This window comes from Accipiter gentilis, chromosome 9 (assembly GCF_929443795.1).
Source record: "Accipiter gentilis chromosome 9, bAccGen1.1, whole genome shotgun sequence".
NCBI classification, from domain to species: Eukaryota; Metazoa; Chordata; class Aves; order Accipitriformes; family Accipitridae; genus Astur; species Astur gentilis.
Genome location: NC_064888.1, coordinates 26,422,011 through 26,449,758, shown reverse-complemented (window position 1 = coordinate 26,449,758; position 27,748 = coordinate 26,422,011). Strand labels below are relative to the sequence as shown.

General features: G+C 36.7%; 1 protein-coding gene across 3 annotated transcripts in view; it reads left to right on the top strand.

Annotated features, from left to right (window-relative positions):
- BTAF1 (B-TFIID TATA-box binding protein associated factor 1) overlaps positions 1–27,748 on the top strand; it is a 50,926-nt gene that overhangs the window by 2,411 nt on the left and 20,767 nt on the right. The window contains exons 2-18 of one of the 3 annotated variants that reach the window (XM_049811111.1): positions 7,966–8,089; positions 9,107–9,221; positions 12,009–12,155; positions 15,070–15,233; positions 15,524–15,660; positions 16,318–16,429; positions 17,707–17,775; positions 20,314–20,403; positions 22,891–22,986; positions 23,198–23,374; positions 23,909–24,049; positions 24,190–24,314; positions 25,493–25,613; positions 25,690–25,794; positions 26,032–26,181; positions 26,811–26,953; positions 27,119–27,293. In XM_049811111.1, coding sequence (XP_049667068.1) covers positions 7,966–8,089; positions 9,107–9,221; positions 12,009–12,155; positions 15,070–15,233; positions 15,524–15,660; positions 16,318–16,429; positions 17,707–17,775; positions 20,314–20,403; positions 22,891–22,986; positions 23,198–23,374; positions 23,909–24,049; positions 24,190–24,314; positions 25,493–25,613; positions 25,690–25,794; positions 26,032–26,181; positions 26,811–26,953; positions 27,119–27,293 — 2,191 coding nt within the window. Of the gene's footprint in view, positions 1–7,965; positions 8,090–9,106; positions 9,222–12,008; positions 12,156–15,069; positions 15,276–15,523; positions 15,661–16,317; positions 16,430–17,706; positions 17,776–20,313; positions 20,404–21,620; positions 22,283–22,890; positions 22,987–23,197; positions 23,375–23,908; positions 24,050–24,189; positions 24,315–25,492; positions 25,614–25,689; positions 25,795–26,031; positions 26,182–26,810; positions 26,954–27,118; positions 27,294–27,748 lie in introns of those variants that run through there. The other 2 variants (XM_049811110.1, XM_049811112.1) reach the window with 2 other exon arrangements.

Genomic DNA, 27,748 nt, shown 5'->3' with positions numbered 1-27,748 from the left:
TTATTCTAACTATACAGGCGTGGAGAGTGAGGGAGAAGTTGATTCAAATGAATCTTTCAACAAGGGCTGTAGTCTTTGCTGAGTGCATACCAAACACTGATAGTAACAAAAAACTTCATTAGGGCTAGTTCTGTATTGGAATCATATTTAAAAAAATAATATTTTTGGAGGTGGGGCGAGTGGTATTTTCACATTCTCAAAACAGTGGTTGTTCTCCTGGTAAAGCTTAGTTTCTGCTGTTAGGCCAACTGAAAACCTTTCTCAAAACCCTACTTTGTTCAGGAAGATCTAAACAAATACAGAGAATGCTTTGAAATATTTCAAACTTAGATTGAGAATTTGCAGCTTTGCTTTTAATAAGGTTGTCTTAAAAATAATTGTCACTTACTTGTAATTTGTGGACAAAAGAGATTCTGATATGTTATTCTGCATTATACGTATACATGCTTGTTTTACTAGATTCTGCTGTTACACAGACTGAAGACCTGCTTTTATATAACACTTCTGTGATGATACACTAGAAAACAGACCTTAAAGCAGAACAGTAGATACTTCATACCAAAAGATGTTGCAGAGTAGTTGCTTTGTATACGCTCATCTCTTTGGTAGTTTTATGCTGAAAAGACTAACTAATAAACACCATCCTCCAAAAGTATGTATAGGTGGGTGGGAATGTTGATGTTCTTTCTGTGAATGCGCAAGCAAATTTGATAGGCTTTATCTCCTGTCTCTGGTCTTAAAAGTGTATAGGAAGTAGTATAATGTTTGCATAGCTAATAATGAAAAAAAAGTCTTGATAGTGGAACTGAGAAGGAAAAAAGGAAGTGAAAAGTTTTGCTTCAGCTTCATTCCTACAAAGTGTATGATCCGAGTGAATAAATACAATGGCTCGCTAGTGATCTTTTGAGATAGTTTAGATGAAAAAGTAATGCTGCCAATTTATGGAAAGTGACAAGGCTCATAGGTTACTCAGGATGATTGAGTTTCAGTAGATGATGAAGTATTGATAGTCCCTTTCAATATCTAGTAAAACATTTTTCCAGTTTCTTTTAATGTGTTCAAAGGCATGTCATGTATCATTATTCCAACACCAAGGCTGTTAATGGTATTCTTGTAGTTTTGAGGGCCCTCAAAGTATGAAGAACAAATATGCTTTTAAAGTGTTATGAAATGTATGAAGCTGGTATGATGCATTAAGAATAAATTATTTTCGTAGGTATAATCTTCAAGTTCACCCTGAAATACCTTAATGACAATCTCTTCAGTGTATTTTCAAGACACTTCCTTAAGGAACAAAAACTTGCTTGCTCTTGCAAGCCATTCTTGATTAGGTCCCTGTAAGTTTAGTACTAGTTTCTAGAGTTTTCAATGGTTTTCATTTACTTGGATTTGTATATAACTGGTAATATGTAGATTAGGAACCTAGTTTTTATTTTAAAATGTCAGAAGGTTATGAGACTAAAGCTCCTGGAAAATAAGTGTTGCTCTTGGCTTTGAAGTGTAGGGCTGTGACATCCCAAGAACAAATGGCTGCGCTGGCTGGCAACACTACTTGCGTAACATTTCACGTTTAATACTGCATCATTGGGAGGTTGAAATTCTCACCATTGGGAGGTTGAAGTTCTCACGAGGTAACAAAATTATCCGGAATATCTTTTATGGGTCTTATGTACCTTTTAGAAATGTTCTCCTGGGGTTATCACAAACTTCCTAAAGAACTAATCTGGCTTCTAGCTTCTTTGGAAGCTGTTGCTTCATGGCTGCTCTTGCATGAAAAGCAAGAATTAAACTGAACAAGAAGTATGTTTTCACTACTAAAGACATATCCTGTACCATAAGAATAGGTAGGCACTTTAGAACCAATGTGATTACAGGAGTTCTGACTCAAAAGGAGGGAAAAATAGTGTAACTCTTCTCTTGTTGATAGAGATTAGCTCCAAGACCAGAACAGTGGACTGCCTTTCCTGTTGCTGTTTGTGGGAGGCAGTGTTGACACAGTCATGGGGAGGGGAGAAGCAGAAGTAGCATGTGCACTACTGCCCAAATGAGATAGAGCTGTAAAATTTCTCAGACACCTAACAGACTGAAATGAAAGTTGAAAGTCAGAATTGCATTCTGATAAGAATTCTAACCTGCTTCAGCAGCTAAAACTTGAATTCTCACCAAGGTGTTCCCTATATAACTTGATAATGTTTCTTGTATTAGTATGTCTTTACAGCTGTTTTAATTGCCTGTTTCTCTATTTTTGTAATGTAATTGGTCATACGTTTTTGGGCTGTATTGTTGGATGTAGATACATATGTAATAGTTTACAAATAAGGCTTGTGCAGCCTAATGCTATGGATCATATATATTGCATGAAATATATATTCAGTATGGAATTAATTATACTAATTTTAGCATTCGGTTGGCTTCCATATGCAGTGTATAATACTGTGACCAGTGTGGTCACGGAGATCTTGTTTCATTCCAGGTGTCCCTTCCACTGCTCTGTAGGAAACAATAAGATTTCTCTATTGTCCACAGCCCCACCTTCATAACTATTTACTCCACAGTCTCCACCTATGAGAAGTAAAATCACAATCCATTCTTAGCGTATCATAACACTTTTGTTCTGAATTCAGTTTAGTGATTTTTCTCTTGCTTGCTGATTGTATATTGGAAAGTTGTTTACTTGATTATTTAACAGTTTATGTGTGCTTTAGTAGGGGCTTGAGTTTTTTGAGCTGTGAAGCTGACCAAGCTGATATTTGACCAAATGATGAAACACCACCAAAGGATTATCAGGTCAACAAGAAAATCTAAGGCATCTCCATTAGAACTTAGGTTGAATTTCACAGTGAGTGTCAACCTTTGTTATGTCTAAATTTTAATTTAGTGATGTTTTCTAGGTTTCTGGGCTATTTCTGTACTAAGAAATAGTGGCTGGGAGGAAGCTACCAGTGTTGAAATGCAATTTAAACCGTAAACTCCTAAGAGTATTCCCTTGCCTTCTGATGGGTGCTAGCTAGCAGTTTTCTAAAGAGCTCCAGGCAGAGGTTGACATTAGAGTGTTCCAGGGACTATGCCACTAATGTTTTTTGTACAGTCACACAATTTAATGGGTTGGGGGATATGTTAGGAGAGTTATGAGTTGTTCTGTACCAGTTGGCCTTTACTGTCAGAGGCTGCTTCCTGGCCAGTTAAACATACTGGTGCACACAGAGATGTAGAGTCCAAACAGATCACTTCATTGGCAGCAGTGATCAGTTGCAGCAGTGATCAGTTCACTGTCCCATTCAAGCCTCAACTCATTGAAATCAACAAATTGGGAGTTTCCCCATCTGAAGTCTTGTGGGGACCCAATCCAGTCAGAATGCTTACACTGGGGTGATCAGGATCTTTAGACAATTCAGCTGCATATGTCTTTTTTTTGGAAACATTTTGGAGGTCCTGTTGGTAACCTCTGTATCTTGACCTGGTCATTAACTATCCTGCTTCTAGCTCTCTCATGTCTCTGTAGCTGAAGGGCTTTCTAATCTACATCATCCCGTTTCCACAGGAGTGCCATAAGGTTCACTTTAAATATTATGATAACTGTCCCTTCAAATGGAGATCAGCCCTCTGTTCGGAGACATACCTTTAGGCAGCAAAGAACTGAAGATGAGTATGAAGAACAGAACAGGTCATTTGTTGCAACATTTGCCTACTGTGCCTGGGTACAGTCATGTCTAACTTAGTTTAATGCTGAATATGCAAAACTGATTGGAAAGCAGTGACTAGAACGTGGAATCACCATGCTACCTGGAGAGTGCTGCTGGGTTAGTTGTTGTGGCTCTTTTGAAAGTAGTTGCTATGTTTGTCCTTTGTAATTTTTTTATTTGTAGTCTTTGCTGTGATAATGTTTAGTGACTGGGGGTCAATAATCATTTTTATGTACTTTTATTCACAACCCTCCCTTTAGTTAACTAAGCCTGTATGCATAATTATTCTGCATAAGTGTTGATTAGACGGATGATGTTCCCCCTTATGACGGCCAACCTTGCTATTCTGATTAATAGTAATGCAAATTAAATTGTTTACTGTTAGAATTCTTCTTGCCTCCATTCTTTCTCTAAGTATTAATTTAGTAATTTTTTTAGGATTGTTATATAAAATTGTTTGAGTGGTAGTAGTCTAGTGGTGGAAGAGTCTGGTCCAACTTGGGATGGCTGTTCCAGTTGATATCCTGATCACAGACCTACTGATTATTCTTGAGTATCTCTCAGGTGGTTCTATTCTGAAAGTAAGAATTCAAGCTTTAGTCTTTTCAAAACTAGTGTGCTTTGAAATGCTCTGGGTTTGACTTGGAATATTTATGTGGGGAGGATTCACTTGCCTAATCTAGGTCTCTGATGCCAGTTTAGATGGTATAATGCGTCCTTGCCACTTCAGAACGACAAGGATCGCCTGCATCCTGTGTCATGTCTGCTGACCCCATGTGGATGACACATTCTGAAGTGTCTCAATGGTACTAGATGCCTGTTCTTAAGCACCTGAATTGATGTCTTTGTGTCAGAAACATTTCTAATGAACTCTGTGTCAGTGTAAAAGCTTGTGATATTTCTTAGAGGAAAAAAAATTGTATGTAATGCTGTTCATAAGAACTCTGAATTGCTGGTCCCAAGTTCTGTCTTGGTGATAAACTTCAGCAGGGATTAGAAAATCTCATTTATCAACTGAGAAGAAAAAGGTATCTACCTCTTTGAACAAGTTAGTGCTTTGTAATGAGCTCATGTGGCATGAATTCACATAGAAGTGGTGTATGGTTGCTTTCCTATCTATGAGATGTAGTTGACTCGGGATCAGAAGATGACAGTCAGGATTATCTAAATTGCTTATGAGTTAAAAGTGAAGGACTTTGTTTTTAAGCTCTGATTACAGCAGTTAATGTGCAAGAGAAGTAGTTTTAGAGATATATTTCATTTTTAGCATTTGTTGGTATTTAGATTTTTCAAAACAGTCCATAAATCTCTTTGGTTTTATTTTTTAAATTTTTCTTCCCTTAAGTACTCCATGTATTTCTCTTGTTTGCTTATGTCTTCCATACGCTTAGAACAACTTTTCTGACAGCCTGTGTTGAACTCTTTCATAAAATAATTATTTTTATCTACATCTACATTATAGGGCATTTCACTCTACACACTGATTCGGAGTTCTGTTTTAAATTCGTGAATGATGTGAGCCACACAGAGCTGTGCTTATAGCAGGCTAGCATGAGGCAGAGAACCACATGCCCTTAGGAAATTCTTTGTTCACTTTGGCTTTAAGAACTAATTTAGAGACTGTTAGTTTGTTCTCAGAATGAAAACCCTGTAAGACTTAGGAAATTTCTTTCCAAACTGCAAGTCCTCAAAATTAATTTAGAATTTTTAGTATTTTTTCATTTTTAATGAAACTAAGAATGAAAACTTTAATTAAAAAAAAAAGCAATGCTGATCAGTGGCAACTTTCTCAGTGCTACCCTTACAACTAGAGCAGGAGAATTCAGGTTCTGCCATACTCTTCTGTAGCAACAACCAAAACTTACGACTCTTAATACCTCCAAATAGTAACTGTTTGGGAACTGTATGTCAGGGAAGTCTGGGGCAGGGAAAGAAAGAATGGTTAGCATGACCAGTACTGTTAGTCAGATGTTGTTACCTGTATTTGCTAATCCTGTTTCCATTTATTTTGCTTGGCTTGAATGTTGAAACCTTCCTATAGTGATGTGAGACAATAGAAAGATTTTTTTGTTGTTGTTTTATTTTGTGTTGTATCCAAGTTAAGCATATTACAATTTAAAATCACAAATTACAAACCAAGCATACTGCAGGGTAATAAAACCCCAACAAACAACTGTGTTTTGTAGGTAATACAGCTTCAGCAAGTTGTAGGGTTTAGGAAAGAAGATATTTGTTGTAACCAAGATTGGAATTAAACTTAATTTTTTTTTGAGGGTAGGCAGTCATAGTGGTTTCCTCCTTTTTTGACACATGAAGAGTTCTAGCTGAGGAAGTGGTTTAAGTTGCACATTCTGCTCGACTTTGGAGATGAAAAAAAAGATACTTTGATAGTTAAAGGAGTGGGTGGTGCTAAATGGCAAACTGCTTGAGTATGGAACACTGAAGTTTCATAAAGAGATGAAGAATGAAAGGGGTGAGTTTAAGAATGAGAGAACAAACAAGTTGGAGCAAGCTGTGGTTGCTCTGCAAGCTAGCATATTTTTTACTGAATAATACTGAGTGCTGCAAATCAGGTTGGGTTATTACTGTCAATTGTACTAAGGAAAAAATACTGGTGAATAACTATTTGGTATGTTCCTCCTGACTAGTCCACTATCAGTGATTTGGAGGAGTTAGATCTGTAAAGCTTTTGCTTTCCTCCTTGACTGTCTAATCACACAAAACTGCTGATTTAGGTATGTTTGGTTTTTCATTTTTATGTAACTTTAAAACAATTTACCAACTACTAATCACAGCAATTGAAACTCCAGTTTTATCTACAGAAATTGAAATGGGCTCACCTATTTTAGTAGTAAGACAATTATTTCAAAGCTGGCAAGTATCAGAAGTGTCTAAAATACTAGAATGATTTTAAATACTTTCAGTTAGAATTTCTCTTTAATGGATATTTAATCTAGTACCTCCAGTTGTGAGAGCATTTGGGTTTTGGAACTGTATTTCTGTGACATTACTGCCTTGGCTCTGTAGCACTGCTGTTTCTAGTGTGTTGTGACACATAAGATATTTTCAGGAGTAAGCGTAGTGTAAGTGTGTCAGAAAATACAAAATCCAGTGATGTTGGAAAGGGCGGGGGGGTGTTTTTTAAATGATTGAACTAATGTTAAAGGCAGTTTTGGTGAAATGTAATTGGTAGCAACAGACTAACAGGCAAAACACTTGTTCTTTCCTGTATTTACTTAAACCTAGGGTACATGTTTATGAGGAAGTGGAGTTGTTCAGGGTACCTGTATCCTTATTTTGTTAGGCTGATCTAGCTGAGCTTCACTGCTGTGTAAATTCCAGCTTCATATTGTTGCAATATTTGGAGGAGTATTTTTATGATTAAGGCTATAAGGGACAATTCTGATTGCTCTATGTGGACACATTCTAGACTCGCATTCTGTAATTACCTCGTACTGCCCAATAACTAACGGATAAACTAGGCACCCTGTAAAGAGAGTTCTGTCCCACTTATATATAGTGGAAGGGATATTGAACATTTGTTACTTCCATCATTGATTTGACTATCTAGGTAGTCTCTATTTTTATGTGCCTTTTTTATATGATCACTTTCTCATTGAGCAACTCTAAACAAGAAGTAAGCTAGCTATTCTGAAAATATGTGATCGGGGTCTCTTTCACTAAATACAGAGTTACTATGAAAACAGATCTTCTGGTTAAATTGTTGTATTTCCTGGGAAGGCCAGAGGTATTGGATTATTTGAAATACTACAATAGGTTTGGCCTTATATATTTCAGGTAGTAGGGGGAAAATATGTGAAAAGTAAAAAATTGTGATAACCTGGAAAAGAAGAGTTTGATATTATAGATCACAGGCTATGTCTTCAAAAGAAATTATAATGCACAATACGAGCAGTTGAGCCCTTTGCTTTCTCTATTCAGACTTTGATGAAGATAATTTATAACTTAACAGTATTTATTTTTCAAGATTGAAAATGTTCTCTCACAGAACAAAAGGAACAATTTAATTTTTTATTGTAACTGCAGACTTTTTTAAACTTTTTAACAATTTCTCTTTTTTGCTTACAAAATTATGTGCTTTTAGAACGACTATGCTTACTATTAGAAAAAAGTACATTTGTCACTCTCAGTTAATAGTCTTCAGGCAAACATTTCTTCCGTTTGCATTAGATAAACTGAAAAATGTGGGAAAATATTAATAGAAATGGGCAGCTGAACTATGAATAGCATAACATTTTTGGTTTTTGTCAATCATATTTAGGCTTGATCGTCTCTTTATTTTACTGGACACCGGTACAACACCAGTAACAAGAAAAGCAGCTGCACAGCAACTTGGGGAAGTAGTGAAATTGCATCCTCATGAACTGAATAATCTCTTATCTAAAGTAAGCATTTTTCTTTCAGTACTTTAATGGTGAGAATAAAACTAGTTTAAAGGGGCATGAGTTCCGTGAGAAGAAGAAAAAGCATAGTAGTCTTGTGTTCTCCAGAAATTGGAGACTCAAGAAAATTAGGAGACTACTTCCATTAAGCCTGCTGTTTTGTCAGCCTGTGGAATGGTTACGTAAGTGAGGTTTCACTTTGCATTCAGTATTGATATTCAATGTTTGCTCTAAGTTCAGATTTTCTTCTATAAAGAGAAGGTCTACTGCCTTATAAAAATTTCTGCTCCTGCCTTTAAAGATTGTTACTTGTGAGATACAGCATGAAAAATATAGGAGGTTGCTTGTCTTTAAAAGGGATGAAAAATGGAAAGATATTTCCATTAGTTTGAGACTTCAATCTGGCCAAGTCTAGTAAAACCACCAAAAATAGTCTGTATCTGACAGCTGGAGATGGCTGAGTGACCTCAATTCTGTTCTTATTGAACAGGTGCCCTCACCACAATTGATGGTATCAACAGAGTGGCCAAGCAATCATGAATATCAAACCACTTTCAGAGAAAGAAATAGTTTTTCCAGATTTGAGACACAGTAGTAAATTAGTTCAGAAGAGCATATGTTGCTTCAAGTGACCTGTGTTGTCCCTCTTCTTGAGCTAAATGACTTCAGAATTTTAAGGTCTATTAATCTCTTTTGAACACTTCCTTTTAGAAAGCAAAAAAAAAAAGTCTTAAGCCTTGTTCAGTACCTGGAGGAAATCAAGGTTGAATTTGACTGATGGGGCTAAATACATCTTATAAATTCTTAATGTCTGGCTACAGCAAGAGTTCTGCTAAGCAGTGAGCAATATGGAGAAGGCTGCTTGCATTTCTTTGTTTTCTTGTCCTTTGTTTTTGTTGTTTTGAATGTTGTCTTAATCCATAGTGTTAAAAGTAAGTGTGTTTTAATAGAGCATAACAGCTGGTGGATTTTCTGAAAGTACATTTATGCAAATATTTATTTATTAATCTCTCCTTAAAGGTGTTAGTGTATTTAAGAAGTACGAATTGGGATACTCGTATTGCAGCTGGGCAGGCTGTTGAAGCAATAGTGAAAAATGTACCTGAGTGGAATCCAACTCCAAGATCAAAACAAGGTGCTGCTTAAATGAATTATGTAGAATTCATTGTTTGATGCAAACTGTCATATGAGGCTTTTCAAGGCAAATGTGTTATCCTGTTTTTTGTAAGCATAGACTTTTTTATATGCATGGACTGTAGTAAACCTCTCTGGCTTTAGATGTTCATACTCAATTACAATGATGTACCTGACCTTTGTTTCTTCTAAGATTCCTGTGCTTGTGCTCTGTACCCTCATAAAGCTTTTATAAATAAAAGGAATAATAACAAGTAAAATGGCAAAACTTTTAACCAATCAACTTTGTAATGATATTTTGCAGACACTCTTTTCTTCTCTGTTCCCTTGCTCAAAGCACCTTTCTGAGGGAGGTGAAATGGCAGCTTGCTGAAGTCTGTTTTGTTTGTAGTCACTTTGCTTCTGAAATTGTCATGTTAAGGATGTTAGTTACTTTTATTGTCAAATTACAGACCTATTGTCAGTGATTTTGTCTAAACCTGTTGGCACTCTCTATGGTCACAACCTTATGTGGCATAGGTTCTGGAAATTCACTGTTTTTTTAAAAAGAAAAAAAAAAAAACCAACAAAAATGAAACACCACCAAAACAACAAGAAGAAAGCTCCTATCTGTTTTGAGGTGATCTCATATTTGTTTCATTCAGTGCCTTCTGTTGCTATAGAATTTGACAAGCAAGTTCTGCATTTACCTTATCCACTGCCTTTATGATTTTTGTAAACCATCATATTTGCTCTCTTCCAGCAATTTTTCTCCAGATTGAAGAGCTGCAGTCTCTTCAGTCTTTCCTCACAAGACAGCTGCTTTTTCTTTTAGATAACTTTTTGTCCTTCTCTGTGCTTTTTCTTACTCATGTACTCCTTGAGATGCACAGAACTGCACACAATGTACCTCCATCTCTCTTGAGTACTGATATTTATACATGGTGGCAAAATGATGCACTCTGTCTTGTTCTCAGTGCCCTTTCTGACGATGGCCAGTACTTCGCTATTTTGGCTGTCACTGCCCAATAAGCTGGTGAATACAGAAAACTGTCAGAAGTGCCTCCAAGATCTTTGTTGTATGTTAACTGCCAGTTCTCAATTTGGTGTTGTGTAGGCATGGTTTAGGTTCTTCATTTTGCACCGTATCTGCCTCTTTGCCCATTAGTCTGTTCTGAGAGACCTTCTTGGATTCCTTAGTGCCATTGTGACTTTTGGTTACCCAAAAGAGCTGTATCATCTACATGCTTGGAGAAGAGTGTGTAGTGAAATCTCCTTCCTATTGCTGAAGACTGATAGAATTGATCCCTGAAGGATCCCTGATCGGTGATCCCTGAAGGACTCCAAAGCTAACTTTTATGTCTTTAACCAGCTTTCACTGTGCAAAAGGATGTTTTCTCCAATTCTGTGGTAACCTAGTTCCTTCAATTTTTTATATGAAACCTTGCCAAAAACTTTTGAATATATTATGTCCACTGGATCCTCTCTATCCACTTGTTGGGGCTCTTTAAAGACATTGATAATCAGGTTAATGAGAGGGTTACTAAGTTTTTACTTAATAACCTTATTTATAGACTCTACTCTCTTACCAAGGATAGAAGTTAATTTCACCAGTCTAGTTCCAAGAATTACTTACAGCACTCCTTTTGTACATGGAAATTGGGCAACCTGTCAGTCTTTGAGTACAGCAGCTGTTTTGAATGATGGGTTACATGTGTTGTCCAGTTCTTGCATATCTGCCTATCAGATATGAAATTGAAAAGGTAATTATGGGTGTTTGAGAAAAAGGTACCATTTAACAGGGCTAACTGGCTATGCAGACATTTGTTTCTTTAATTTAAAATGTTTGATGTAGTAGTCAAATACACATTTTACAGTAGTCTGGTTGCATTTAGGTTCTTAGGCTTGCTATAAATCACTTTTCTTTTTGTATATGTGTAATGAAATGTTAACTTTTTCTTCAGGTCTGAAGAAATGTGGGTGGTGTTTATAGTGTTCTGTGTGCACTTAGATTTGTTCTACTGTAAATGAACAAGCTTTCATAAATATGTGTGAGTGACATGGAACACACCAAACTAAATGCTGTATTTCTTGTAGGCAGCAGTTGTATTTATACTGCTGGTTGCAATTCAGGATGCGAGCATGCTGGATCATGTAGGAATATGGCCAGTCTTTTTGAATGCTAAGCTGCACATGACTAGGAGCAACAAAACAAACTAATCTTGAGGGGAGGGGATAGTTTGGAAGTGAATTCATAACCAAGAAATAAGACATCTTGTGAGGAACAAATCTCTTCTATATCAGTATTGAACTGCACTGTACCTGCCACTGGATTTGAGAAGAGCCGATAACTAGTCTTCAGCAGTCTTTGGTAGCTGACTTTCTCCCATACCTGTTAAGACCACTCTCCAGTGTCCATACCAGGGATGCTTGACTGTTAGTGATATGATGTAGTGTTGGCATGATAATTGTTTGAACTATTTGTGAGCCATATGCAGTTCAAACTGCAAGTTGGCCATATGTGTGCAGAGAAGACCTAGTGGTATGTCAATGTCCAGGATTTTAAAAAGCTAAATTTATCAAGGGAAAAACATTAAAATTCTTTTCTAATCAGAAAGTGTGACAAGTGAGCTTTTTCAGTCTGTCTATGAAACAGAGCCTTTACGCTTTGAATCAAAATGCTGTATGTCTGATGATTCATTTGGAGGAAAGAAATAATTTCTTCCTCTTTCTCTTGCTTAATCTTCTGTTAGAACTTTGAATGAGAATTTCATCACATTGTCCTTATTATTTTCAATGTCCTGTCTAGAACCAGGCTCAGAAAGTCCTATGGAAGACTCACCTTCAACAGATCGGTTGCGTTTTGACAGATTTGATATATGTCGGTTGTTAAAACATGGTGCATCTCTTCTTGGATCTGCTGGTGCAGAATTTGAAGTCCAAGATGATAAATCAGGTATATCTTTATATTTTACTTGCAGACAAGAAAACTTAACTGATTTGAAAAAGCAGTATTATGAGTCTAGTTGTCCATGGTTTCTCAGAATGGTAGGAAATAATGGAATAAAATATCCCCCAACATAACTGGTTTGTATTATCTTTCTTAATTTTTTAGGGGGTGTATATTGTTTTGGTTTTTTCTTTTATCAGAATTAGTATGTGTATGGGGGGAAGAGCAGAGTGGAAACCAGAAGTGGGAGCAGAAAAAGCAATATTAAAGGCTTCTGTAGAATTTCTGTAGACTCTTTTTAAGAGGTGCAGGAACTACCACCACTTGTTCTTCATTAAAACAGTTACCAAATATAGCAGTAGGATGTGGCTTATTTAAAAGCTTGAAGGTTTCAAGTATAGTAAGATTACATGAAAAATACTGGCATAAAACTGTCAAAGTTGGAAGGTAAATATCAGTGCCTGTGTGATGTCTTTTGTTTGAAATTACTTGTCTGATACCTTTCTGCAACTTTTTAACTGAGAGTTGATTTACATCAGTGTAATGGTGTCATGGTTTAATGCCAGCCAGCAGCTAAGCACCATGCAGAAAAAGGTAAAACTCGTGGGTTGAGATAAGAACAGTTTAATAGAACAGAAAGGGAGAAACTAAGAATAATAATAATAAAATGGCAATAATAATAAAAGGATTGGAATATACAAAACAAGTGATGCACAATGCAATTGCTCACCACTTGCTGACCAATGGCCAGTTCCTGAGCAGCGATTTCCCCCCCCCCCCCCCCCATGGCAGCTCCCCCCCCAGTTTAATGTACTGGGCATGATATCACATGGTGTGGAATACCCCTTTGGCCAGTTTGGGTCAGCTGTCCTGGCTGTGTCCCCTCCCAACTTCTTGTGCCCCTCCAGCCTTCTTGCTGGTTGGGCACAAGAAGCTGAAAAAATCCTTGACTTAGTCTAAACACTACTTAGCAACAACTGAAAACATCGGTGTGTTATCAGCATTCTTCTTGTACTGAATTGAAGATGTAACGCTATACCAGCTACTAGGAAGAAAATTAACTCTATCCCAGCTGAAACCAGGACAAATAGCATTGAATTACTTCAAGATTTGTTTTTTTGCTATTACTGTACTTTCCTGCTCTAATTCCAGTCCATCTTCCAGTTTCAGCACCAGATGAAATGATGCTATAGATAAGAATATGCTCTGACTGCATAGCCCTGATTGACTTGTTCCCTGTGTGTGATGCGGTCTGTGCAGTGTACACAGAAGTTCGCTAGCTCAGCAAGGAACAGAACATATGGCTCCTTACACTTCAGCAGCATCCTGTCTGTTAAGCCTTGCTGCTATTTTGTCTGCCATCTTTTATGCTAGGTTAATAAGGTGTTGTACAAGTTTCATCTCTTTTTAAATGCTACCTGTTCAGAAATCGCATAGATGGAATAGGACACTTCAGTTCATAGAAGTCTGATATTTATACCAGTGTAGTATGATTGCATGTAAATAATTTTATGATTGAAAATAAATAAAGTAATAAAAAAGAAAATTAAACTAAAAATAGCTTTAGTTGCTGCTTTTTTAACTGGTGGGAAAATGTACAAAGGCTGCTTTCTCTTCTGCATTTTGTAGCAGCTTTCCTTTTCAAATAAGTAGCCAATGTGAATGGAGGTAAAGCAAGTTAAATAATCTTTGGAATTACCAGTCTTTGACACTTTTTCCTAAAATGAACTTGTGAAAGGGATAATATTTTCTACAGAATAGAAGTTGTTTGTATTTTTTTGCTTGTTGGTTAAATGCAATTTAAAAAGAAAAGGTTTATTGGTATAGATATGATTAACTAATTACTGCTCAACCTGGTGTATACTCCAAAATTCTGCCAATATTGGTCACCTACTTACAAGTTTATGTGCAGATATTTGACAAAAAAACCCCCAGTCTCCTGACTTGTTTCCATACCGCACATGTAAAAAGAGTGAAGTCTGACAGCCCTACAAGCTACAAGTTTTGGTTTACTTGGAGGGTTTATTCTACTCAGGAACCAAAATCTTCTATTTTTTATGTAAATGGGGGTGCTCCCAAAGTCTAGGTGTTCAGTAATTGAAGTGTTGGAGCTTCACAGTGTTTTTGAGGTAGCTTCTATTAACTTCTTAAATGAGCCTTGCTTGACCTATGAAGCTTGAGGATAAGATTAACAGACTCCAGCACCCTAGGAAAATGACGCTTATGCTTCAGTCTACATTGCTGTCAGGAGTTAGTTTGGTTAGAAGGAAAGGAGACACCTGGGTCTAATGCATTTTACAAGGAAGAATATTTTTCAAGAAAACAGGTTCAGAGTCAGCCTAGCTCAATATAGGATATTGGATTGAATATAATTTGATGGATTTTGTTGGTGGTTGTTAATTCTTAGGTCTGTGTTTTCCAACAGAAGATAAAGTTTAGGAGAAAAAGAAACCTTTAAAGAAAAAAAGAAACAAAACCCACCAGACTGCCAAAATCAACAGATCCCACAAGGATGCATGTGCTCAATAAAAAAAGCACTAGTTCTTGAATCAGTTGCTGGATTTATTTTTTAATGTGCTAATGTGCTCCTTTCAAAGTGTACTTTCCTAAAAATTCGGGGAAAACTTGTTTTATTACTTCTGTAGACCATGTAGTTTAGTTTTGTGAATTTAATGAATAATGAGCTATTTTCTGCTTAAAAATTGATCACAGTTTAAGTACTAGTATAGCTCCAGCAGCAGCAAAAGTCTTCCTAGGAATCAGTGTGATTTGGTTTAAAAGATTGTATTGATGTATTAGCCAAGTACAACTTAATTCTGTAACTCCTGGCCTTCTTGTGTTGTTTCATTGAGCAAATCTTCAATAATACATCTGGTTGGAAATCTGACACATGTTCCCTTTTTTAAAAACTTTTTTTAAGGTGAAATTGATCCTAAAGAGAGGATAGCACGACAGAGGAAACTGTTACAAAAGAAACTTGGCTTAGATATGGGTGCTGCAATTGGGATGAATACTGAAGATCTGTTCAATGATGAAGATCTGGACTATTCTCCTTCTTCAGTTTCACTAGTAAACAAACAACCTGTAGGTAAAACCTCGGGCTGTTTGACTGCAAGGAATAATACAGTGGGTTTGCTTTATTTGTGCTTCTGCAGTTATAATACTTATATTTTGAGTCTGATCAATGTCTAATATGGTATGCTTTGGCTTCCTGAATTCTTATGCCCCATAGTTGCATATTAGTATTATTTGATGTCAAACTGCTGCTCTGAGTTTGAAACGATGGAGGGTTGGGGAAGTTGAGAGCAATGTGAGTTTGAGGATTTTTTGGGACCTTCATTGTAAGAGCTGACAATGAATGACTTCTCTTTCAGACTCTTCAGGCTGCTGAGTTAATTGACTCAGAATTTCGAGCTGGTATGAGCAGTAGACAAAAGAATAAAGCCAAAAGAATGGCTAAGCTATTTGCAAAGCAAAGATCCAGAGATGCAGTGGAAGCTAATGAGAAGAGGTATAATAGTGAACTGGTTTGCTTTTATGTCAGTTAAGCTGGGATTGTGATTTGATTTATGTGTTGAAAAACTTTCTACAGTCTTTGCATCTTAGTCTTTTATGTGCTAATTGTGCTGATGATAAAATGCTTGCATGCCGTACTTATTCCCAGTAGAGCTTTGTTAAGGACCTAGCTTCAGAGGGATCTTGAAGTAATGGGATGCCACAGTTAAAATTTGTGGTTTGTTCCTGTTATTAAATACAGCTTGAGAATAGTTCATGAAAATGGGGGATTTAAGAAGATAAGCATTAACTACAAATTTCAGATATAACTTTCTGATGCATGCTGTGTTCCTCACTGTATCCTCACTGTAGTTTATAGTGATATATTGTATCTACTGTGTTTATAACAAGCAGTAAACAAAATTCTTCCTTCAATTTTAATTAAGAATGTATTTCTTCCGAAGGGTTGAAAAGGATTGCCAATTTGGGACAGCATTCTACTGTCTCCTCACTGAACTTTTTACACAAACTTAACTATTTTGCATATTTCACAGTGTTAAGCCTCTTTGTTTTGTATTCTTGTCACACTTTATCTGAAAACTTCAGTTGTAGAAGTAATTACTTCCCCTAAAGCATACTTTCAGTTCATAAACTTATACTTGTTCTTTCTCAGCAACGATAGCACTGATGGGGAACCAGAAGAAAAGAGAAGAAAAGTTGCAAATGTTGTCATCAACCAGCCTGCCACAGACTCAAAAACATTGGTAGAAAATGCTCCAGAAGAGGTATGATGTATTGTTCTGCTGTTAGCAGGAGTGATCATCCAGTTTCTTAGAGTAATGTAAACCAAAACTCCTTTATGCTCCCAAATTCTTTAGTTATTTTAGCATTAAGAGAAGTGGAGTAAAGAATGCTGTTGCCAGCTTACTTTTATATGTAGTGAAGCAAATGAGCTTCAAACTGTATATAGCATTGAGGAAAAAACCACATGTAATCCATCAGTAGCAGTTTGACCCAAATGAACCTGAGTATGTGGATTGCAGGTGTCAGACTTGGTTATTAAACTGTAAAACTGTGCTAAACAGATGATAGGATTACACTGGGCCATAAATAATTTGATCTAAATATTCATGTACACTTTATTTAATCTTTCCCTTACTTTAATTAGGCTTAATTTAGGATTAAGTTCTATCATTAGTAGTTGAAGAGTTAAACAATTACCTTAGTCTTAGAAAAACTTGCATTTGTTTCAATAGACTGAAAAGCTGAAAAATTTTAAGAAATGCTTTACCAGAATACAGATGGTACATAGACATTTATTTGAAGAGACTTTATCTTGATTAGTCTGTATTCTGCAAAAAGATTTTTCCAGACATAGGTTAGTAATTAAATTCTTATTTGCAAAACAACGATTGGAAAATGAATTTGAGAGATTAATGATAACTGCAAGCTGAATAGCTGCTGGTTGCTAGCCTTTCAAATGCTTTGTGTTTGTGATGGTGTGAACTTAATATTAGTATCATAATTTCCTTTCCACAGCCATGTCAGTTTCCTTGTGGAAATTTTGGGATTAGTGGATATGCTTCTTGTTTTCAAAAACATGGAATGTGTTTTGAAAAGGGTGGTGTTTATTACTGGTCAAATTGACCCAATTTGATTATGTAGTGTAACTTCAAATTGAAACTTACCTATTATGTTGTTTAAAGGCAAAGTTCATAAATTTAAAGAATCACTGGGGAGTATAAGAAACTCTGCTTAATTTTCTGCATTAGTGTGGTTCCTAGAGGGAGGCTGAATTCCAGAACAGCAAAATTAATTACCATAGAGAAGAGGTTACCCTACTAACAGACAAACTTTATAAGCTTTTTAAAAGATCCAGTGCCAATCAGCAAAGTTTCTAAAGTGTGGAAAAAAGCTGGTTGTTTTTTTTAATTCTGTCCAGTGACAAATCAAAATACTTAAGCTTTTGGAGGTCTTTGTTATTTTCACCTAAGTGGAATACAATATAAAAAGTGTTCACCTGATCTCTTTTAATCTTGTACTTAATTTTTTATGAATTTAGGCAAATGAATGGCCTCTGGAAAGCTTTTGTGAAGAGGTGTGCAATGATCTCTTTAACCCTTCTTGGGAGGTAAGATGTATATCCAGTATCTAAGGTGTAACTATAGATTTAAAGAAAGGCTTCAACAGAAGCACAAAAAATTTATGTGTAGGTCTTAAGAACATTTTGCTAGATATCAAAAATTACATGAATCATAAAAACGGATTACATAGCCAAGTCAAATCTGCTTTTAGAGAGCAAGTGTTTTTTAAGAATTGTTTAAAGGGGAAATGAAAACAGATGTGTAATGTATACTCAAGTGGAGAGTGGGAAAGGTATGGAAAGCAGTGATAAGTGAGAATTCTGGAAGTATTGAAATACAAGCAAAACAAAAGCACATGAATTGATGGTCAAAAAGACTAAGCAATTAAAACAGGCTTGGATTCATCAAGAGTTTGAGGAATATCATGTGAGTCTTGCTGACAACAGTGGCATGTTTGTCTAATGCTAAGCTAGTAGAAAAGGAGGGGGAAAGATCCTTTGGTAATAGGGGGTAGGCTACAAATCATTAGTTGTTCTCTTTATAAAAATGAACTTTTAACTTTTTTCAGAATGATAGTAAATACCAACTAGAAAAACTATATTTTTTTATTGCCTAGACAACTTTTCAAGATTCAAACCCTGTTCTGCTCCTGCTTTTATTTAGTCCTTATACTGTTTTCCACAAACTTTGATATCAATTCTAAGCAAAAATATGAAGTAGCTGACAATGGTCTTCCTTCCTTGAGCAGAACATGGAAATAACTGTTGTCAACTAACTTATAAAAATGTTGATCTTTTGAAAGAGTAAATGTTAACACCAACTGTAACATACTTAGGTATATCTGTAGCACAGTTTCAGTAATAGCAATTTGGCTCTGCCCATACTGACCTCAAACTTGGAAACACAGAGATAGATCATATGTAACTAGCACAATTATTTTAGGCCCAGAAAAAGGATAATATTTGTGTGGCACATCACTGCATCTGAGCTAATAAGCCTCACCTTATTTGAAAGCAGGCTGTTTGCATTTGAAGCCAAAGTTGACTTGTCTCCTGGAATGCAGACATTCTCATAGCTTTCTCAGTACATTTGATATAGGGCGCATGCATCTTAATTCAGGAAGTCGATCAATACAGAATCATTATTACAGTATGTTCTGGATGACAAACAGGTTAAACTACCTCAACGTACATGTTTATAAAATGGTCCTCTGGCATATTCTTGCAAAGGCAGCCTGGATGACTAGTTCAGACTGCTTGCCTAGCTTTTAGGCAGCTGAAATCGGGCAAGATGAATCCTACTACTGCTGTTTCCTTTATACGTTTGTCTGTCTTGCTGTTTTGTGTTTGCAGAAGCTGAGAAGTTAACTAGCGAAGTCTTCCTCTTTTGGCTTGTAAAAACTAGCTCATAAGCAGCCTTGGACCAAATAGACAAATGATTGGTGTATTGTGAACAATTAAGATTCTAAGACTAGGTGCTCTGGCTGATTTTTATTGGCTTGCTTATAGATTTTATCAACAACCATTGAGCTGTACATATGGGCACATGTATGCTTGCGTTTCATCTAAGATACTCTGATTAAGGGAGAACCTACCAACTACTTGGTTCTAGTTGTTACTATCATGAAATGAAATACAATCTTTTTTTCTGCTAGCAACAAGCATGTGTATAAAATGCCCTTTAAAAAAAGAAAAGGAGAAAGTTCTGCTCTAACCTATGTAAAGACCTCTTAATGAAAACCTGTTTCAGAACTTTGCTTTTGCAACTTCCTGTGTATCTATTGAGTGGGCTTTTCTTGTTTAGCCAATTACTAGTTCAGTTACATATCAAAAATATGAGGAACAGGTGTGCCTGTAGCATATCTTTCTACTGGTATTCTGTCATTTCCAAAACTCTTCCTAGTGTGTTCAGCTGTTCATGTTTGGGAACATAAAGTGGCTATAAATTGCTTTCCCATATCACTTGTTCACTTTTTTTTTAATATTTACCCAAGCAAGGCAGATTTGTAAGCTATGCAGGACAGTAATTCTCAGAAATTTGTTTTGCAGACCCCAAAGTATTCAGTGGGAATCCAAACTCTGTTTAAAAAATAATAGTTTCAATAAAAATAATAGAAATACATAATGTAAAGAGAAATATAAAGTGTTGAAGAAATACAAGAGTACTGCTTTTCTTTAGCTTATAAACTTACTAAAAACAGTAATATCTTCTAGTTGCTCTTTCTTTGAAAACTAGTGTCTTACAGAGAGGTAAAACTAAATGAAAACTGTCTTTGGCTACATTACTGCAAATATGGTAACAATATCTTCTGTGTTAGAAAATAGAAACAGTTCTTAATTACTTCTGTCCATAAGCTGGCAAATACTTAAAAAAAAACCAGGTTGGTTTCAGGCAGATAAGTATTTAAGTATATGATTTGATCTAATAAAATACTACCCTTTCCCACAAGTCTTAAGTACCAGTAACTTTGCAGCACTTGAAACATCTCTATTAAGAATAAAAAAGTATTGTTTCAGTTATGCAGTGATATTTTTATGTTCTGTTCCTAAACATTTAAAAATTTACTTTTTATTTCACTTTTCTAGGTTCGACATGGTGCAGGTACTGGACTGAGAGAGATACTTAAAGCTCATGGTAAAAGTGGTGGTAAAATGGGAGATAGCTCTTTGGAGGAGGTACGTTTTCAGTCATGTAGACTTAACATGTTACTTAAATGAAGTTTAGAAAACAGACTTCTATGCAGGAGGTGTGTCATCTGGAGGAATATAAACCATGAGATGTGTCTGATCAAAATGATTTGGATGAAATCACTGTATAAGCTGATGAAAAGTTTACATTCTTTTTAAAAGGGCTGTGCAGAAAACAATACTACTGTATAAGTAGCCATTAATATGTAGACTGAGTGTAAAGTTACTAAACACTAGCTTCCATACTAGAAAATACTGTTTTCAGGTCATGGTAAGGCTGTGCTGAAACAGAATTGACAAGTTAATTATGTAACTTTAGTGAATTGTCTCAGACCATATGATTCTAGTCACTTAAATAGTAAGGTGACCCTATTGATCAGCTTGCTTTGTTATTATGAGAAAAAGTATTTAAAGAGTCTATCTAAAAGGAAAACACTTTTTTTAAATATCCCACAGTAGTAGCTTGTTTACTAATAGCAAATCTCATCCAGATTCATACTGACTTCCCTGCTGTAAAAGTAGCTGGGAGAGCTTGTGGTTTAGAGTGTTGAATAATGAGGAGATACACTTATCAAATGTAAATCAAACTACTTCAGCGTATTTTGTGTATAGGGAAAGCCAAAGCTGCTATCTCTTCTTGCTTCCATATGGAGTAGTATTTGTTCCATGGAGATTGTGGGGTAGTATTAACACACGCTGCAATAATAAGATACTTTAAACAGTTTCTTAACTATTTATGGAAAGAGTATGCGTAGTCCGTGCTAGCTTCAAAGGCTTCTGTGCATGCTATAGGCATTCTTTCACATGTATGGGAATATCAAATCCATAATATGATGGAAGTTTTATTCATTAAAATGATAGTTTTCAAGGGAAGTGGTGATCTAGTAGGCAAATAGTGGAGATGAGACAGATGATGTCTGAGCAGTTGCTTTTATGGGGCTTCTGCTCTGGGATTCAGCTACTGAGCTATTGGGTCTCTAATAAACAGAAGCCAGAGCTTCAAGACAAGCTTGGTCGAAATTGTATTGTTAAACCTGGAGGAGATGTGGTTGAAAAGGAAGTTCCTTTCACTGGGTCTCCCACAGTGAAGTACTGCTTCATAGTGCATGTTTATTTGTAAATATTCTTCAAACATGATTAATCAACTTTCTGGTTTTGGTTTGTGTGGTGGGGTTTTTGTAGTGGGGGAGGGGGCTCCAGGGGTGGCTCCTGGGAGAAGCTGCTAGAAGCTTGCCTGGCTCCAAGTTGGACCTGCCTCTGGCCAAGGCCAAGCCCATCAGTGATGGTGGTAGTGCCTCTGGGAGAACAGATTTAAGAAGGGAAACCTGCAGCAGACAGGGGAGTGGAATGTGAGAGAAACCCCTCTGCAGACACCAAGCTCAGTGAAGGAGGGGGAGGAGGCACCATGGCCGCTGCAGCCCATGGTGAGACGGCAGGCTGTCCCCCTGCAGCCCGTGGAGGTGAACGGTGGAGAAGATGGCCACCTGCAGCCTTTGGAGGACCTCATGCCAGAGAAGCTGGTTGTGCCTAAAGATGGCCGTGACTCCATGGGAAAGCCTGTGCTGGACCAGTCTGTGCCTGAAGGACTGGAGCCCATGAAAAGGACCCACACTGGAGCAGTTCGTGAAGAACTGCAGCCCGTGGGAAGGACCCACGTTGGAGAAGTTAGTGGAGGACCGTCTCCCATGGGAGGGACCCCACGATGGAGCAGGGGACGAGTGAGGAGTCCTGCCCCTGAGGAGGAAGGAGTGGCAGAGACAATGTGTGATGAATTGACCCGAACCCCCATTCCCCATCCCCCTGTGCCACTGGAGGGGGGAAGGCAGAGAAAATTGGGAGTGGAGTTGAGCCTGGGAAGAAGGGAGAGGTGTGGGGAAGCTGTTACAAAATCTAGTTTTACTTCCTATTATCCTGTTTTGATTTCATTGGAAGTAACTTAAATTGATTTTGGTTCTTTCCCCAAGTTGAGTCTGTTCTTTGCTTGTGGTGATAATTGGTGACTGATCCCTCCCCATCCTTGTGTCAGCCCATTAGCTTTTGCTTAAATTTCCTCCTCCCCATCCCACTGGGAGGGGAGGAGTGAGCAAGCAGCCTCATGGTGCTTTGTTGTCAGCTGGGCTTAAACCGTGACACTTGCCTAGGACATGTTGACATTAGTCAGTATAGATTATCTGAATGACCTTACCTTTATGTGCTGTGTAGGGATAAAATTATTTGTGTACCTTACAAGGTGCTCTCTAGCCTTTTGATAAAGGTACTATGTGTTTTTTTTTAAAAAATAAATTATGATGTTTGTAATAAGCTAGGTGAGCGGAATTAGTGCTGGCTATTTTACCTTGACTATCTGTGCAAGATGACTATATTCACTCAATTTAAACATGTTGTCATATCTCATAAATTTTAGCTAAAGCAAGCATATCAGAAATCATTTATGAATAAATATAGTCAAGGTGTTCAATTTGTCTCTTTTTACAGATGATTCAGCAGCATCAGGAGTGGCTAGAAGACTTGGTTATTAGACTTCTTTGTGTGTTTGCATTAGACAGATTTGGAGACTTTGTTTCAGATGAAGTAAGTTGTCTCTGAGTGAACAGGTAGATCAGCTATGCTTTGTACCATGCTACTGCATAGACCTGTTATAACTGCTCACAGATACGCATTACAAACTAATTGATACATAAATTTCACCTTGTTGTATAGCAGTTTTGGTCATCTGACTCTAAGCATATGGGTTTCTTCTGTATGAAATTTGACTTAGAACCTGTTCTATCATTTATCCTAGGTGGTAGCACCAGTACGTGAGACTTGTGCTCAGACTTTGGGAGTAGTATTGAAACATATGAATGAGACTGGAGTTCATAAAACTGTGGATGTTCTCCTGAAGCTGCTTACACAGGAACAGTGGGAAGTGAGACATGGTGGTCTTCTAGGAATAAAGTATGCTTTGGCAGTACGTCAGGTAATAACCCTCATGACAAATAGAGCTTTGGAACAAAAAGCTCTGCTAAAAGTAGAAGGTGTGGCTGAACAGTACATAGGTATGATAAAGCAAGCGTGGGTTATAAGATGTGACTGCATTTTTATATTGTCTGCAGAAATCTGCAAGTGTATAGCAAACTTGTACTGTTGTAACTTGGTAAGTTACTTGCACAAAACATTATAAATGGAGGCTATGCTTGCCTGGTTTTGATGATACTTTAATGTGTGAGGTTAACAAGAGCTGAGTGCTGGAAGAGGTTTAGTCTATTCATGGTACTATTCTACAAACACTGAGCTTTGTTTACACCAAAACTGAGCTGAGTTACAGCTCATTCAAATTTATAACTTAGGTTTTACTTCATGAATGGTAACTTACAATATTTAGATTATAGTCTTGGACCTGTAGCTTCTGTTTTATATAGCAAACAGGTTTATCCAGACACTTAGAGTAATCTTAGTTGTTGGGGCATTATATGCTTTTTAAGTTTAAAATGCATTTGATCTTTTTTGGCAGGACATGATCAACACTTTACTGCCTAAAGTGTTGCCTGCAATAATTGAAGGTCTCCAGGATCTAGATGATGATGTCAGAGCTGTTGCTGCAGCATCATTAGTACCAGTAGTGGAAAGCCTGGTTCAACTTCAATCTCAGAAGGTGACTGAATTGTTTTCCATCAATTCTGATTGAAAAGTTCACTTTTGGTCTGAGTGAAGAAAATAATGCTTAGAGACAGCACTTGGATTTTCCTTTTTTCCTTTTTTTGTTACAATAACCTCTTCTGCTTATTTGTGTAGGTGCCTTTTATTCTTAATACCTTGTGGGATGCGCTTCTGGAGTTGGATGACTTGACAGCTTCCACAAACAGTATCATGATCCTTCTTTCTTCCCTTCTGACTTATCCTCAGGTCCGCAAATGCAGGTAACTTTTTAATTAGTATTGCTTCAGTATTGCAGGTTTGACTGTCCAGTTATTTTCAAATTGGAATAATCAAAGTTACTTTCAAATCATATGCCAAGGAGATGTTTAATTTAAATCACTATTTTAATTTTACTCTTCCTTTTCCTTAAAGTGAAGGTTAGGACAGTGCTTCTATTTTCATTACATTAGTAAAAGGCAACAAAATACTTAAAAGGTACTAGATGTTGTTTGTATGTGACTTTTTTGTCCCCTCTCTCTGCATTCATCTTGGGCAAATATTAAAATAGTAAAGGCTATCAGCTACACTCATATATGGTGGTCCTGGCCACAGACTCCTTGTTTGTCTGCTCCTTGTTGACAAACTCCAAATAAGAGAGCAAAATATGTACATTAAAACATGTGCATGTGTCTGTGGAACTTTGCTATTGGAACAGTTCTAAAGAAAGTTACAATCTTGCAAATGCACATCAATAGTACAATCAGTAATTCTGTGACTGAAGACAATGCCTAGTTCCTCTGTTTGGGACTCTGTCAAATTAAAGGAATTGCGTGTTAGTATGTTAACATTTTTCGTAATATACATAGTAAACTCACAGCATCTGCACTCAAGGTAGACGCTTTCTACGTCGTACCTTTCTCATCCTATATGATTGTCACTGCTGAAGCTGGTTTTTGCCCAAATCCAAAATGAAGAATAAAGTTTTTTCACTAATGCCATCTTTAATTCAGCATGTACTACTTGCATCAGTTGATGTGCAAGTTCATGCACAAAAGATCCAAGTTTGTTTTTAATTATTTCTAAACTCATAAATGCCTAATAATAAATTCAAAACATAACTAAAAAACCCCCTTTTTTCTAAATAGTTGAACAAAGCCCAAAATATAATGCAGGAAACAACATGGTAAAAATATGTGCTTGAATAGATTAGTTCTTTATACCAGTAAGAAAAAACAGTATTTTCCTGAAAAAAGTTACTGATTTGAACTATTTTAAATGTTTAAGCTGTAGTAACTTGATCTTTCATTTAAAATCACCAAGCATATGCAATAATACTTTTCTTTTTTAAAAAGCTTTCTTTTGGATAAAACTGTAACTGAGGATAAGCAAAATTAACTTAGCTCTGTGTGTCTGTTTTTTTCCCCCGTCACTGCCTCTACATCTTCCCTTCATGTACTAGTATTCAGCAATCACTCACAGTTTTGGTCCCACGTGTGTGGCCGTTCTTGCATCATACAATATCTTCTGTGCGAAAAGCAGCACTGGAAACATTATTCACACTGCTGTCTACGCAAGACCAGGTAAGAATTAAAGTTATTAGTGTTTTACGGGGATACACATTGGAATCTGCTTGATCATACAATATCCTTGTTTCAGAGCTCTTCAACATGGCTGACTCCAATTCTGCAAGACATGTTGAGGCACATATTTCAATTTTGTATCTTAGAAAGCAACCAAGAAATTCTGGATCTTATTCACAAGGTATTTGCATGACTCATGACCTAGATACATAGTGTTTGCATACCCTATTCTTTTGTATCCTCTGCACTTTTGTGCAGATAAAGAATAGTGTGTTTGTGTTAATTATTTTGTAGTTAGTCTATGTGATCCTTTACTATAGAGTGAAGAACAGGATGGTTTCTACAGTTTATCAGCATGTATGTGATCTTACATAGACCACATAGAAATTTGTGATTTCCACTATGGTTCTTTCCCAAGGTATGGCTGGAACTGTTAAACAAGGCGTCTGTACAGTATGTGGTTGCAGCTGCTTGTCCGTGGATGGGAGCCTGGCTCTGCTTAATGATGCAGCCATCTCATTTGCCCATTGACTTAAACATGTTGCTAGAAGTAAAAACCAGATCAAAAGTAAGTGAAATGTGACCTCACTAACTGTTCTGGGGAGAGTAGGAAACTGATCAGCTGTATATAAAGACATGTTCTAAAGGTGCTAAAGGGGAGTGATGGTGCCTTTCTGCAACTCCAAATGTAGCCTATCTCACAAACCTCAAGTCTGTAGAGCATAATAGTTCTTGTCAGGTTTTCCATGAGAGTTCAAAGTTCTGTCACATAGCACACTCCCTGTGAATGCTTTATAGTTTTTATTTACATGGTTCCACAACCATCATGGTTCTAAAACCATCTGTTTGCAGGACGGTGTTAAGTCTAAAAGCATTATGTTATTTCTGAAAATGTGCTGAAAAAGCTTTTCTTTTTCCTCTGTGTGGGCTCAGTTTATCAGCTATATGTTGAGTATTAGTTTTAATATTATAGTGAAGGAACCATATCATACATTTAATAGGACTATAGAATACTATTAGTGGAGAGGTGATTTACAATGATTAACTACTTTACAAAGTCTGTTTATCCAAGAAACATTCTCGCGTAGTCCAACTTCTGCAGGATATGATGGGTATTGGAAATGTTATGGAATATGAATTCATCTTTTTTTATTACAAACACATTTACTTTCAACCTATCCCAACTTTATTCCATAGGAAAAGGCAGGTGCTAAACTGCGTCAAGGTCAAACCCAGAATAAGGAAGTGATTCAGGAATATATTGCTGGAGCAGACAGCATTGCAGAAGATCCAGCAACCAGGGATTATGTTGTCATGCGAGCTCGGATGATGGCAGCAAAGTCAGTTTACTGGAAATCTGAACAAATACTTTAAAGCAATTTATCTTTTTCATTATATAGTGTTTTTGTCAATCTAATTATTTAGACTTTTTTGGCATTTTGATTTTGAATTGCTAATTGCAGAGTAATTAACACTGAAATGACTGTTCTTTCTCCTTTTGTCAGGTTGCTGGGAGCACTTTGTTGCTGCATTTGTGACCCAGGTGTAAATACTGTTACTCAAGAAATAAAGCCAGCTGAATCATTAGCTCAGCTATTGCTCTTCCACTTGAATTCTAAATCTGCCTTGCAGAGGATTAGTGTTGCATTAGTAATCTGTGAGTGGGCAGCCTTGCAAAAGGTAGGATGTTTCTGTAGCAAAAATAAATTTTACTTACTATCTTAATCCACAGCTTGTCTGCTACTTAGCTTGAAATAAAATTTCAGTTGATAAGCTAAAATGGTATTTATACATCTAAATACTAAAATCTTGATTGTTAGACAATGGAGGAATATGTTACTTGGTAGCTAAATGCCAACTGTCAGAACTATGAATCAGTAAATATGTTCACATTTATTCTACAAATACGTCTAGTCTCAAGACGCATGTTATCTAAGGTCAGTGATTCCTTTTAACATGACTGTTTTCCCTGTGTTCGCTATCACTTCTGTTCTAGTGGCAGACTGAAGATTTTGTTTATAATCTTTAATAATACAGGTTACAAATGTTAATGGTGCCTCTGGAAACTGGATTTTTGTAGCTAGATTGCTCTGTTTAGTGCCCAAAACCAAACAAAAGATTGTGATTACTCAAAT